Source organism: Amblyomma mixtum, chromosome 2 (assembly GCF_055824585.1).
Source record: "Amblyomma mixtum isolate Tamu chromosome 2, ASM5582458v1, whole genome shotgun sequence".
Classification (NCBI taxonomy): Eukaryota; Metazoa; Arthropoda; class Arachnida; order Ixodida; family Ixodidae; genus Amblyomma; species Amblyomma mixtum.
The window spans coordinates 312,199,072-312,213,480 of record NC_143013.1 but is presented as its reverse complement, the minus strand read 5'-3'; the positions used below and the strand labels follow the sequence as shown (position 1 = coordinate 312,213,480).

At 50.3% G+C, this 14,409-nt stretch overlaps 1 protein-coding gene across 1 annotated transcript in view; it reads right to left on the bottom strand.

Moving 5' to 3' along the window:
- LOC149364989 (scoloptoxin SSD14-like) overlaps positions 1 to 13,378 on the bottom strand; it is a 39,553-nt gene extending 26,175 nt beyond the window's left edge. The window contains exons 1-3 of the mRNA XM_089575007.1: positions 12,985 to 13,378; positions 2,074 to 2,292; positions 988 to 1,110 (exon numbers count right to left, since the gene is read on the bottom strand). Coding sequence (XP_089431133.1) covers positions 988 to 1,110; positions 2,074 to 2,292; positions 12,985 to 13,157 — 515 coding nt within the window. The 5' untranslated portion in view covers positions 13,158 to 13,378. The remainder of the gene's footprint in view (positions 1 to 987; positions 1,111 to 2,073; positions 2,293 to 12,984) is intronic.
- Positions 13,379 to 14,409: the final 1,031 nt, after the last annotated feature.

Here is a 14,409-nt window from a genome sequence, read left to right as displayed (position 1 = left end):
CCTTGCTGTAACAGAAAACCCATGCAACGCAAACTAAACGACGACGAGAGAGAAAGAAGGACAAAAACACGCGCAGCCTCCGTCGTATTTCTCTGTCGTCGTCGCTTTGTTTGCGCTGCTTTGGTTTTCTGCGATGAACAAACTATAGCCCAAATTGCCACTTTTCATCACTTGCTGTAAATAGCGTTTGTTCCTGTTGTTAGGTTGTTGACCAATCTTAATTTGCTTCAAGTGGACGGTTTTAATTGCACGAAGCGAACGACTTTGCTGACCCCAAGAATCTACGAGTCTTTTCTAGAGGATTGGAAAGAAAAAAAATTGCGCCTCAGTAACCCTCTGACTGAAAACGTCCTGACCTTATAGGCCTTTGCAGAATACAAGTTGCTATTATGTGTTTGATATCTATTAAAAGAAAGTGGTCTCCGATGCACTAAAATTCCAGGAATGAAATAATCGAGCTTTCGAATTCATACCGTAAAAAAAAAAGGGGGGGGGGGGGGATTAAAATGTCTTCCTTTTGGAGAGTGGCCGCTTCTCCTTATGCATGACTGATTCCTTCCCGATTCACGAACTCTCTTGGACGGACATTTTACATTTAATAAAAACGAGAAGTTGCCCCACAGCTGCATTCGCATTGTTGGCTGAATTTTCCAGGCTCGTCCACTTTCGAGCCGGAAGCTATGCGAGCGAGGAAGAATTCTTCGGCCACAATCAGCGCGAAAGGCCATAGACAGAAAAACATATACACACAGGGCAGATTTTGTCCCGCGTATTTATGTGTTCCTGTGTGCGCTCCTTCTCTCGCCCATCAACTCTCAAAAAATCGCTGGCACAGCCAGAAATTTTTTCTTGAGGAAAAAAGGTTCCGCTATTCGGTCAGAAAAGTGAGTTTCCCTGGCCGGCTTCAGGCCATGGGAAGTGCGTGGACAATCTGCAGGCGTGGGCGTCAAGCGAGAATGCCTTCGCGGTGGGTTCTCGCGCACTCACCTGTTGTAGACGAGCAGAACGAGTCCTCCGCCGAAGCTCCACGTCTGCGGCCTCAGCGCCACGTTGCAGACGCTCAGGGAGATGGCTGCGTCGACGGCGTTTCCACCGCTGTCCAGCAGATCTCTGCGGTCGGCAGGCGTCGCGATGAAGACCCCAAGGGAGTATGCATACGCCAAACAGCAACTAACCTAATTCGCCGCGTTTTTATTTTTTTTGCCATCACACTAAAGCAGTACTCAGACGTCGAAAAATTCTATACCTGCGGTGTTTTCTAAAAAACAATGCCATTACAAATGCAGTGATTGTAGAATGTAGCAGCGAGAGACTTAAAGTCATTCTCTACCATAGTTGTAAAAAAAAAAAGAAAGAATTTCACTGTTCATTGCGACGACAGCGCAAAGAACCCTAAGCGAGCGAAAACAATTCGCAGACAATTCGTGGCGCACATCCACGTATGCCCGCCTGGGCCAGAAAGAATAAAAGTACTACAGGAGTCCTTTCAGGGATCAACTGCGTTGCCGCAGCGATCAATTACTAAGAGGGCAACCACTACCCGAGACTATAACTGAAAATGGACACCAGCCAGGGTACATATTCTGCCCACGGGCTAACCATCCGCTGCCAAGGTTAAGTGGTGCAATTAGTCCTAATTCTACAGTCCCAAGCACAATAGACGACACAATACACTGCACAACGCAAACGCGGATTTGTGTGGTGGGCACATGTATAATCAGCTGGCCTGCATCAGTAAGTTTGCATTTCACACGTGTTTGGCTTTGAGTGTATACCACTGCTATAGATCGTAATAAGGGAGTAGTTGTTCACTGATGTGTACCCTAGGGCAGCCATACGGCAATAAAGAAAAGCTATATAGCTTCCACAGAAACTTTGTAGCTACAGGACAATCCTTCCTCATTTGGAGTTCGAACTCGGGACCACCGCCCCATCGGGACAGCTGCCCTACCTACTCAGTGACCCGGAACGGCTAGCACATCGACTTTCGAGAGCTCTATCGGCTCAGCGACGGGTGTAGACACGCATCCCCGGCCCCGAGCGTACATGGCCGACAGAGAAGAGGGCGCGTACCGAGCGAGCAGCTTGCAGGGCGGATCCCAGGCCAGGATGACGGGCGGCGCGTCGACGACCAGCAGCGGCGTTGGGCTTTCGGGGATGCTGGTGTTGTAGAAGGCGAGCCGGAGCTTCTCGGCCTGCGGCAACATGCGGCTGAGCGCGAAGTACAGGCCGATCGCCGACACCGCCAGGTACACCAGGATGATGATTAGGTCGCTCCACCGGAACACGAACCTGCGCCGCCATGCGATGCGAGAACCTTTATACAGGACAGCCACTGAGTTCTCTCGACGTTGCATTAGGGCGCAGTCTCAAACGGTCAACGTCTCCTCCTGCCTCTGGGAAAAGGACATTGAATCAAGGAAAGAAACAACTCATGTCGGGGGACACTGGACGTTGTGCGTCCTCCAGGACGGATGTTGTAAAGTTTCTTGGTGAGCATCTTGACGTTATCTTAGGATAGCGCCGAGGATAAAAAGACACACCGCGTCCTAAGTCGTGACTACCTTGCTTGCTTGTTTGTGCGCTCATGCCTTCCTGCGAAACGTTCATCAGCTGGCCCAACGAGCACCTTTAAAGTACCTCACTGGTCGTGAAGTTGTTGCAGACGCCGCGCAGCGGCGCGTGCAATCGCGCTGCGAGGCCTCAAATCTGTGAGTCCTTTGGTGGGCCATGGAGTGTTGAAGGCCTGGCGCAGTTTATATGGCACAGGAGAAAACGTGGTAGAGAGAGGGCAAGTAGATAGGTTTCTTGCAAACACAAAGTGAACAAGGGAGTGGAAAGCCTCAGGGAGCTTGCTAACATTTCGACGAGGGGACTTCTCTTCACGTCGGCAAAGCGTTCATCATTGGCGGGGTCTAAATAAGGCCTTCACTGGAAGGCCTGACAAGAGAGGGGGAGGGGGTCACTGAAACGATTTCATTTCATTCTACTGTCGTTAAGGGAAACAATGGTAGGACGACGTGTCTATATAAAGAGCGAAAGCACAACCAGCGCTAGTAACATGCAGTGATTAATCCATGGCACGACTTCGATCGGTATTTCTGTGTGTGTAGCCTCGGACGACAGTTCCTGTTTTGCCTATATGACGTCGCATTCCCAGGTTCGAGGCTCTCGCGACGCGAAAAGCGAAGTAGAATCACAGTTACCAGCGTCTAGCAGAAAGAAAGGCGCAAACATAGATAGGAAGAGCACAGTGCTCTTTCTGTAAACACGAAAGTCATTCGGTCGAATGTAACGTAACTAAGCAAGAGTGAAAGTACGGACGAGTTGGTTGTTCAAGGTAACGTGGTCACTTGGCGAAAACACCATTACGGAAGGGAGACACACTAAGCAGCTGGACTTGCGACGGTCATTTGTCCCGGCTTGCGTAGTGCTCGGCTTTTTAGTCGGCAAAAGGTGCCGGAAAATGTGTCAACGTGGGTTTGCGCAGCGGATGTGCGCGGTTAAGTACACAGCACCTCGACAGCGACTGTCGAGCTGCTAACGTTTATGAGTGGCGTGGAAGTTTGACATAAAAAATATTTTGCTATGCACCTGCCGCAGCCAAAACCGGAACAGGCTGCCGCAGTAGAAACTAGCTCGGGCGCATGCGTTCGTGAGTTCGTCGGCTCGAATCAGGAAGGGGCACCCAGCGCCTCGACCGCATTACCCTTCTCTCTCTCTCTCTCTCTCTCTCACACACACACACACACACTCTCTCTCTCTCGTTTAGGTCCGGGTATTCTGCCAGCCTACGTGCGGAGGGGAAACAGCGGCGACAGGAAACGGCAGAGTTAACTGTCGCGAAAAAAGAAATACAGTCCAGCCCAGTTATGACGAACTTGATGATCACGCGGATGGGTTCATTGTATGTGAAGTTCGTGGACAAGTGGTTGGTTTGGTTTATTGGGGTTTACCACCCCAAAGCAGCTCAGGCTGTGAGGGACGCCGCAGTGAAGGGCTCCGGAAATTTCGACCACCTGGGGTTCTTTAACGTGCACTGACACGCACAGTATACACGGGCCTCTAGAATTTCGCCTTCATCGAAATCTCTCTCGAGATTTCTCTCTCGGTCTCTCGGTCTCTCGAGATCTCTCTCTCGGTCTCTCGGCATCGAGGTCTCTCGGGTCAGCAGATGAGCGCCGTAACTACTGAGCCACCGCGGCGGAGCTGGAAAAGTGGACTTCTCATATTACAACCAAACTGAATTCGGCACAAGTGATTTTATTTTTATTTTTTGTAAGTGCGTTATGCGCATCTCCTTCTTAAAAGCGGACCCTTTCGAGGAGCTTTCCAAGGTATTCAGCTCGATAGTGTTCCCCTCGCTGAGATCTTTGCTGCCAACAATCTCTAATCACAGTTAAAGCGTTCACGGCAGCTGGTGGCAAATCGGCCTCCTTAATCAGATTCTTGGGAGTCGAGGAGCGCTCGTACTTCGCATAAATTATCTTTATTTGAGTACGTCTCTGCAATGTCGACGCCACAACGAAGTCATCCCAAGCGACATTCGACCAGCTGTGCATAAACGACGCCCTGACACAGGCATGAGTCAGATCATATGGGTTTCAGACAGCATCATCTGTCGTTCCTATAGGCCAATGCATGCGACGAACGTAACGAAACGCATGTGCGCACAAAACGTGTCAGCTACACTGTCTGTTGTCTGCGCGCTAAATGCACGCGGTAGCACACAAAAAGTGAAGAACCAGCGGGGAAGGCGATAGCGCGTGACCAGCGGGGCCAGCAGGGCATTTAAACTCTGAAATCACTGCCCATGGTCGAGCCCCGAACGTGCACAGTGGCTGCGCTTTCGACCCTTGCCCATTCTCTCAACCACATGATGTTCTAATAGAATCCTAAGACCGCAGCCCGAACATTACAACCACCCCGCTTTTGATACCTACAGCTATCCAACGCGCCGCAACGAAGGGATAAAGGAGGGAGTGAAAGAAGAAAGGAAGAAAGAGGTGCCGTAGTGGAGGGCTCCGGAATAATTTTGACCATCTGGGGATCTTTTACGTGCACTGACATCACACAGCCCACGGGCGCCTTTTTGCGATCTGCCTCCATCCAGAGAGAGAGAGAAACATATTTATTGCCATAGGATGTCGGGATCTAGGACAGGTGGGCTTGGTGTGTCCCCCAAGCGGGGACGACTTCCTGAGCCAACGAAACGAGTGCAAGTGGAGGGTCTTGTCTGGCCTTCTGCAGCAAAACGCGGCCACCGCGGTTAGGTTCGAACCCGCGACAACACACGGGCGCCTTTTGTGTTTCGCCCCTGCGTTGAAACGCTGCCGCGGTGGCCACGTTTCGATGGAGCTTTATAGCTCGCTGCTCTGCTCTGACCTCGGTGTGAAGGGACAACAACGCACTTTCTCAACAGAACAGGATCTGGCCATCCTGCTGCAGTACTTGGCCACAACCTCCTATGTGAATACAGCAATGAACGACATCAATAGGCATCGCAATAATTTGTTTTTGTAGCGAGAGCTACACTACGCCAGCTCTTCAGGCCTTCAGTGTGGCACCCCTTGAGCTCCGCGGCGGCGCCGTGGCCTTGAGCCGGTTGGTCACGTGGTGCAGAGCAGCTGCCGCTGCCGGCGGCGTGGCGCTCCGGCGAAACCGAGCTGCAACAGCTGCCCGCATGCACGTGTCGAGAGGGGGGGGGGGGGGGGGGGGAGGGAGAGGGGGAGAGGTGTCGCAACTGTTTAAGTAGGCGGCTCGTCACTCCAGGTTTAACCAGATCTACGTTGGCCAGATGCAAACCACAGCCATTTTTTTTAGACTTCTAACTCTTATTTTGTTTACACAATAACACAGTTTATTTTAACATTTCCTTGTCATTTCATAGGATTGGTTCTGTTCACATTGTGATATTAATATTTATTTGTTTACTAATTCAAAAAGCCGCACATGCCAGGTCGAGAGAGTTCAGAGTTAAGAGAAATTTAGGAAAATCATTGCATCACGTGACTCCATGCAGCGTCGGGACGCTGCCATGTATTCATCGCGTTTGTATGTTGCTTTTAACCCGGCATCGCTCAGTTAACAACTGTGCAGTCTCCTCCTTAGTCGAGATATCTAGTTCAGTTCGAGCAAATCAATCTGTCAATGTGATTGGATGGCCTCCAAGCGCGAGAAAGCAGAGAACAGCGCAACTCTTTGCCTGCCGACAGGTAGACTTTGACATTCGCTTCGCGCATGGAACGAGAATGGCGAGATGCAACAGCTGTGCGAAATACAGACAGCGGACCGCGGCGAGACTCAGCGAGCTATATGCTCGCCGATTGAATACGATGTCTGTGCAGAAAGCATCCGACCAGGCTTAATACATTTGGGTCGACTTTCCTCTCAATCGGCCGTCTGCATAATAGAGCGGACTCCACTGCGCATGCGTGAGTTATCGCTCTCGCTTACCTCTGCTCGATCGGCAGTTCGACATACGCCACTTAACGAGGAAGTTTGCAGCGCCACTAAATGAATAATGGAGAGACAACTTGATAAACATGCATTGCACGTTTCCAGCTTCCTGCGCGGGTTGGATCCCGGCCGCGACGGTCGAATTTCGATGGAGACGAAATTCTAGAGGCCCGTGTGCTGTGCGATGTCAGTGCACGTGAAAGAACCCCAGGTGGTCGAAATTTCCGGAGCCCTTCACTAAGATGTCCCTCATAGCCTGAGTCGCTTCAATATTATCTTCAATATTTCAGCAACAGTGTCTTACAATTTCCCAATTTTCAAAATTTTCGTGCGCGAATGTTGGACATGGGCTTTTCGTTTGAGCCGCATAATGGAGCAAGCACGGCACCATTACATCAGAGGGCCTTGAACTGCTAGGTTTTTTTCTTGTGGTAGAGAAGCTAGCTACTTGACGTGTAGCGGAGCATTCAAGGGACATTTACTTCCACTATAAAGGAACGCTGTGGCCTGAAGACTTTTGATGGTTGGTATGCCTCCCATAGTTCTCGGAGGTTGTGAACAATTTCACGACTACGCGCTGTTGGTCTTTGCACGAAACGCCGGAGATGACATGTATAATTTTCAAGCATTCAAGTAACCCGCCCAGAATTTACCTGTAGCCAGCGGGGAAGAATTAGTAGCATATATAGTTGGGATGTCCCTTACATCACAAGTTGTATAGATTCCAAACTAAAAGCTATAAATAGTAAATCGCGGGATTTAACATCCCGAAGCGACGCATGGGCTATAAGGAACGACGCAGAGTGAGGGGCGCCGGATAAAGTACGCTGGCATCGCACAGCACACGGGCAGGTTTTGCGTTACGTTACGCCTCTATCAAAATTCGGCCGTTGCGGCAGGGATCGAACCCGGGTCCTCGTAGCCGAGCGTCCTAACCACTGATCCTCCGCGATGGGTGCCACCATCTACAGTCGAGCCCGCTTATAATGGCCGCAGTTATAACGAACGCTCACTTATTACGAACGGGGGGGGGGGGGGGGCGCTACCGTCAAAATACGCATATGGACTATGGCATCGCATCTCAGGTAATACGAACAAGCGTGGCTGCACAAATCGGTGACAGTGAACGAGGAGGCTCTTTAAAATCGTCGCCGGAGTCGGAAACCCTCGTTTCTCTCTGGAGCGGAGAGCGATGAACGCTTCCAAGTCGCTGACCCCCCCCCCCCCCCCCCCCCCCCCCCCTTCTTTCCAAGGAAACAACAACGCGACCTCCTAAAAACAAAAAAAAAATGTGATGTATAGCATGCCGACGAAACTTTTTGACAGACGAAGGCGTTAAAAACGCATGCCTTGAAAGGCGGCCCCTATAGCGCTGGTGAAAAGTGCAGTAAGCATCGCGTTACCGTCCAGCTATGCACGGGCATGCATAGCTATGTCCAGCTATGCATTTATCAGGCTAAGTTGTGCAAAAAAAAAACAAAAACAAATCCAGTCGGCGATACAATGCACTCTGTGTGGCCGCGCTGTATGCAACCCAGAGCATTGTCCGGGCGTGCCTCTTCGTGAACAGCCCCAAATATCAAATTATCCTCCGCGCGTGATCGCGAATCTTGATGGTAAGTATATTGGCCTCTGACAGATGACTCTGCCCGCCTGGCAAACGGAGGTTGCATGATGATGCCGCGTGCCGGCGGCGACAAAGAAAGAAAATTGATTAAAACAAGTAAACGTAGCGAAACTGTGCGACAGTATTGAGACTTCAACATGAGTAAAATCCTAAGATATGCATTCTAGGCATAAGCGTCAAAATCAGACACGTCTATAGTAAGACAGGAAAATTTTATTACCGTTTCTTCCGATCCTGATGGTGGGGACATAACAATTTAGAATATACATACAGTCTAGAGGTCTTTCCGAGCCGACTATAGATGCTTTTCAGCTGCCTGCTTTCACAATATGGCGACTGATGTATGACTTCAATGTCAAGAGAGGACTCAGTAGTAACACTAAATTTATTTATTTATTTATTATAACAGGAATGAAAGAAGAGAAGACGACAATACAAGCGCTAGTTTGTCTATAAATGCGTGGTATTTCTGAGAATAAAGTCAGTTGATGTCTAGCACTTGAGTTGTCTTCTTCTTGTTATTTAGCTCTACTACTATGTCCGAGGTGGTCCGAGTTGGTCCCGAAACGTTGGGCAAAAATAAAAATATTGGTTGGCGTCAGTTTTCTCTCAACTACTACTATGTCCTCTAAATCTAAACACCAACTAGCCCAGCTTTCTGCCTCAAATTCAATATCAAAATATACAAGAAGCAGGCAGGAGCCTAGGCAGTAAGGGACTACGACATCGGTTCTCGGATTAGCAGGGGGTAGTTATTAGTGTAGTTCGCAAAACGAATTAATTTACGGATCATGAATACCTTATCCCGACGAAGGGAAAACCGGAAGTCTACTTGGAAGAGCCCGAATGGCGAGACTAAAAATGAAAAAAGATTTCATATTGTGCGCCATCCCGTCATCGTGCAGGATGTGAAAGTGCTGGGAAAGGTGAGATGTACGTAGCGACAATGGGACGGTGAGGTCTCGAATGATGCCTGGATTTGAAAAGCAAATGGGAGAAACTATATAGTGAGGAAGAAACACATAAAGGAGTTAAGGTGACGGACGAAAGGAGAGGAATTCAGGATCTCGCCGCAGAACATATATTCCGCCTTAAAGGGACCCTGAAAAGCTATTTGCCAAAGTTAGCAAAAGCGCACGAGAGATCGGTATTCCATCACTTGTCGCCGCACCGCAAAAATTGTTAAGCGAACTCCATCAACACCGAAGATAACGCCGATTAAAAATGATGGTCCTCCTCTCCCCCACCTACTACCCTCAACACATACACGCGAGCCTCGCTCCGAAAAAAAAAAAGACGGTGGTGGTGGTGGTGTAAAACAATTATTTATACTATGTACAAGAGAGGTATCGCTTGGACCGTGCTTGAAGGGCCCGGCCCTCACAATAACTAGGAGGGATCCCTATAGTCCGGGACCCCTGTGGCCTCCGCGGCGGCCCGGGCTCTTGTCACCAGGGCTCGTTGGTACTGGAGAGTTGAGCAGCCGAGCAGGGCAGCCTCCCAGTCCCCTCGGGTGGGGTGGGGGTGGGATGGGAAAGCAGGATTGGCAGGGCATGCCCACACCATGTGATACGTGCCCGCAAACACTTCCCCACAGTGTGGACACTCGCCCGAAAAGGCCGATTGAAATGTTTGAGCATTGCCGGGCACAGGCGATGCTCCGCCCATGCATACGTCAAGCAATGGCGCTCTGCTTGTTTACTTCCGGTGGTCGCAGCCATTTTATCGCGCGTGAGTTTCGTCGTTCAGCTGCTATCCCATCATGGATCCGAAGCTCGAAGCGCGACTGTGTGCAGCCACCGCTGAGATGGGCTTCGAGTCTTAGTACACGCCATACCGAGACCCACAGGACGACGACAGTGGCGACAGCAGCGACTCGTCGGCGCAGCTAGGAAACTCGCAAAGGTGGGCGCAAAGATTCGACGAGAACACGTGCTTTTGTGAGCAGACAGATTTCCTTCTCCACCGGAAGTACTACGTTACTTTCCAGAAATGCGCTGGATTCTTACCTCTGTATGCGTTTATTTTAAAAAATAATAAGCAATCAATACAATAGTATTTCAAGGAATATCAGAGCTAAGTTGCGGATGAATTATTGCAAAAATTGCGAGTGACGTCAGTGGTCAGAGCCAATGATAAGGGTCGCCCAGTCCATGGCCCAGGCTGCCCAGTTTACGTCACTCGGCAGGGTCGGCTAAAAACGCGCGCTGAGGTGTCGCCCTAATCGACTGTGAGCGGCAAGTTTAAAAAATTGTTTGTAAATTATTGGTTCCACGCGCAGCTTTTTGAATCGGACTAGAGTACTCGCAGACATCACCTCTACAGAGCAGTAGCAATAGAATATGATTGTAGAAACCATTTCAGGGTCCCTTTAAGAGTGAACGACGATCTTCGCGTTCAAGCGACGAATGATAATCTCACCTGTATCGTTACGGAGAACACAATAGGAGCAGGCAGTAGGGTGGCTACTGACACGTTCGTTCAGGAGACGAAAGAGTTCGTTAAGAGACGCTAAAGAAGGAAAGCCTCCGACCCCATAGATAGAGTAGAACTGGCAGAAGTGCAGAAGCGCCGAAGGAAGAAGTGCCCCTAATGAGCAGGGCATGTTACCTCAGAAAAAAGCGTTACCTGAGGGTAACAGGATGGATTCCAAGAGAAGGAAAGCGTGCCGGGACGTGTCCAGTACTTCGTGGGAGGGAACAGCGCGAAACAAAACGACAGACAAAGCAAGAGGACACAAAGACGAGCGCTGTGTACTGTAAGATACTGTTATGGAAATATCCATGGTAATGGTCCATTCTTTCCCTGCGTAGCAAAATCTTTCTTACGGACAAAATTATGAGCAAAATAAATTTGATAACTCACTTTTTTGATACAGTCAAGCTTTAAAAAGTTGATTTTGATCACTGTTGCAACTGGTCAGCCGAATAATACAGGACGCTGCGGACCATGGACAGTGTTACCAACTGCTCTTTTTTTTTTAAAGTCGTATCCTACCATATACAGTGACAGCCTCATGAGGAATTTTAACGTTGTGGACGAGTAGTTTGTCGAAAGTCAAAACTCGAGCTCCCGTCTGGCAAACGGCCGTTGTGCTACTCGAGTGGGCCTGAAGCACGAACAACATGTGATCGTGGCAGGGCGCTGCTGATAATGCGCCATAGCCATGTTTAATCACCATGTCCACAAGGCCATGCGAGTGGGCACTTCCGCTGGGAATGCAGTATCGCTTTTTCATTCCGGGAAGTGGAGGAATAGAAACCCAGAAGCTTATTAGACCACCTCCAGATGTCTCTGCTGCTAAACATTTAAACTGTTGCGGGGACAGCATTTTTAGCAACGCAGCTGCACGATAATACGTGCGACGGCAACGAAGATGCAAATTAAATACTTGCGGTTTCCTTTCGCTGCATGCATGAAATACAAAGAAATGCCATCACTATTCCATCACGACCTTTGTGCCTTGGCTGCCAGGCGTGTTTCCTTACGTAGACGTCTGTTCACCGATAGTGCTCGTGTACTCTTTGTGGTGTGCGACATCTCCAAGAGTTAGCAACAGCCATAAAGAAGAGACCTGGGTCCTTCACCTTTACGATTAGGTTTAGCTGCATTTGTGAAAAATTGCAACGCCCTTCTATTACACATTTGTAAAATAAATAACATAGCCGAGGCGACGATGAGGACAGCTATGGGCCACATTGGCTGGTCGGTATACAGGGTTTAACGTCCCAAAGTGACTCAGGCTATGAGGGACACCGTAGTGAAGGTCTCCGGAAATTTCGACCACCTGGGGTTCTTTAACGTTCATTGACATCGCACAGTACACGGGCCTCTAGAATTTCGCCTTCATCGAAATTCAACCGCCGCGGCCGAGATCGAACCAGCGTGTTTCGGGTCAGCACCCTTGCGGCAGTAGAACTGTATTTATGGATACTTGCCAGACTCATATTCCTGTAGTTCTAAAGCTACCTTGCTGTCGTGCCCACAAGGAACACGAAACCTTATAATCCGAATGTCCCTGGGGATAGTTGATACAAAAAGAAACTGCCGAAACCATAGCGGCTTGGTAATGTCTCTTGCAGTATATACAATGGAGCCAGATATAAGAGATTAACCATAGTCTGTGTTAAATGTCAATAACTGCCGTCAAGGTAAACTTTGATAAAATAAAATAACGCAGCTCACTTCAAACGTACACCATGACAGACGTAGACAGACAGACGTAGAACAAAGTTTGAAATTGAGGCTGAGGGTGTTCAGGGACATAACTATTAGTGAAACTGCTCAGTGGCACGAGGCCAAAAGGAGAAGACGGGACGAGACACAACTCGCCTACTGGTTCACACTGCTCAAGGCCGCTCGAAGCCATGCTTGAAGCGTATGGCTTGAAGCGTAATTGCTATACTAGAGTAAGCCCACATGAATTCCTCCTGATTGTCCGCTAACATAAACAAGACAGACGTAGAACAAAGTTTGAAATTGAGGCTGAGGGTGTTTAGGGACATAACTATTAGTGAAACTGCTCAGTGGCACGAGGCCAAAAGGAGAAGACGGCACGAGACACAACTCGCCTACTGGTTCACACTGCTCAAGGCCGCTCGAAGCCATGCTTGAAGCGTATGGCTTGAAGCGCAATTGCTATACTAGCGTAAGCCCACATGAATTCCTCCTGATTGTCCGCTAACATAAACAAGACAGACGTAGAACAAAGTTTGAAATTGAGGCTGAGGGTGTTCAGGGACATAACTATTAGTGAAACTGCTCAGTGGCACGAGGCCAAAAGGAGAAGACGGGACGAGACACAACTCGCCTACTGGTTCACACTGTTTAGCGGCGCCCCCCAGTGCGCGAATGTTGAAGAGAGCGTCGGAAAATGCATGCAGCGAGAGTTCACCGACCGTATGCGGGCCTTCTTGTCCTTGTCGTTCGCTTCGTCGGCCGAGTCCGAGTCACTGTCGTCGTCCCAGACGCTCTTGAAGGCCCCCTTGCGTCGGTTCACCAGCGTGGACTCGACCGTCCCGTAGGAGACACCCGTGGTGGCCGCATCCTTCAGCTCCATATTGTCGGGCATTCTGCCGCTCCGTATTTCGTTCACGGACTCAAGTGGGCTCAAAACCGCGCGCACAGGCAGACGGGACCAGAGCGGCAAGGTTCGTCACAGGATCCACAAAGGACGACTCCCCACTCCACTCACACAACCGCCGCGTAGAGACAGTGACGGTGCGGCTGAGGTATCGGGGCTCGCTTTACCGGGAGAACGGCAAAAAAAAAAAAATAAATAAAGAATGCGAAGTGGGAATGGATTTTTTTTTCCTGTCCTTATTAGAGAGAGCGGCGGGCGTTGAGGCCAATGCAGCAGAGGCGGCCGCCGCAGCTGTTGCTGCGCGCGGCCAAAAGAGCGCAGCGGATGACGCCCGGCTGTGATGCGCGTCACATCCTGCCAGCTGTTCGGCCGCACATCGGCGTTTACACGCGCTGCCCGTCCGCGGTACGCGCATCAGGACCTGACCTCGGCACGGCGTGCTTCTAGCGTGACGCACTTCGCAGACACTACACGGCGCTGTGAAATGAAAATGCCACAGAGAGGCAAGCACACCGGCGATGTGAGCTCTTAGGTGTCGTATAAACAGGTTGATGCCGTGAAGGTTGCGCAGCCTTGCTCTTTGAGGCCGCAGTACACCCATCATGCACTTTGGTGTTCAGCACGACCGCGTCCTGTGGCGGTATCAGTGTATATTGACGAACCCCATGGGGTCAAAATTCGGAGCCCTCCACTGCGGCGCCCCTTTCTGCCTGCCTGCCTTCCTTCGCACTCCTCCTTTATTCCGCCGCGGTGGCTCAGTGGTTATGGCACTCGGCTGCTGGCCCGAAAGACGCGCGTTCGATCCCGGCCTCGGCGGTCGAATTTCGATTGAGGCTAAATTCTAGAGAGAGAGAGAGAGAAAATTGGCAGAGGCTTAGCTTGGTTAATCCTAGTGGATTGCGAAAGCAAGCACCCAGATCAATAGATGTTGAACGCATTCGCCTGGCTGCATAATATGCACGCCGTTTAGCTAAAAGTTGTTCCCCCTCTTCATCCGTTTCTTCCGCACGCCGCCGCTTCTTAGCTGCAGCACATCCTTGCAGCTTCACCTTATACACATCATCCGACATATCGTGGAGGATTCGCTGGGACGACTGCGACGAGCCGAGTTGGGGGGCCGCTTTTTCACAGCTGGCATGACGTCACGTACAGCGGGCGCCCCTCGCGGCAGCGGCGCGCAGCTGCGGCATGGAGGATTCGCTGGGACGATCGCGACGAGCCGAGTTGGGGCCCCGCTTTT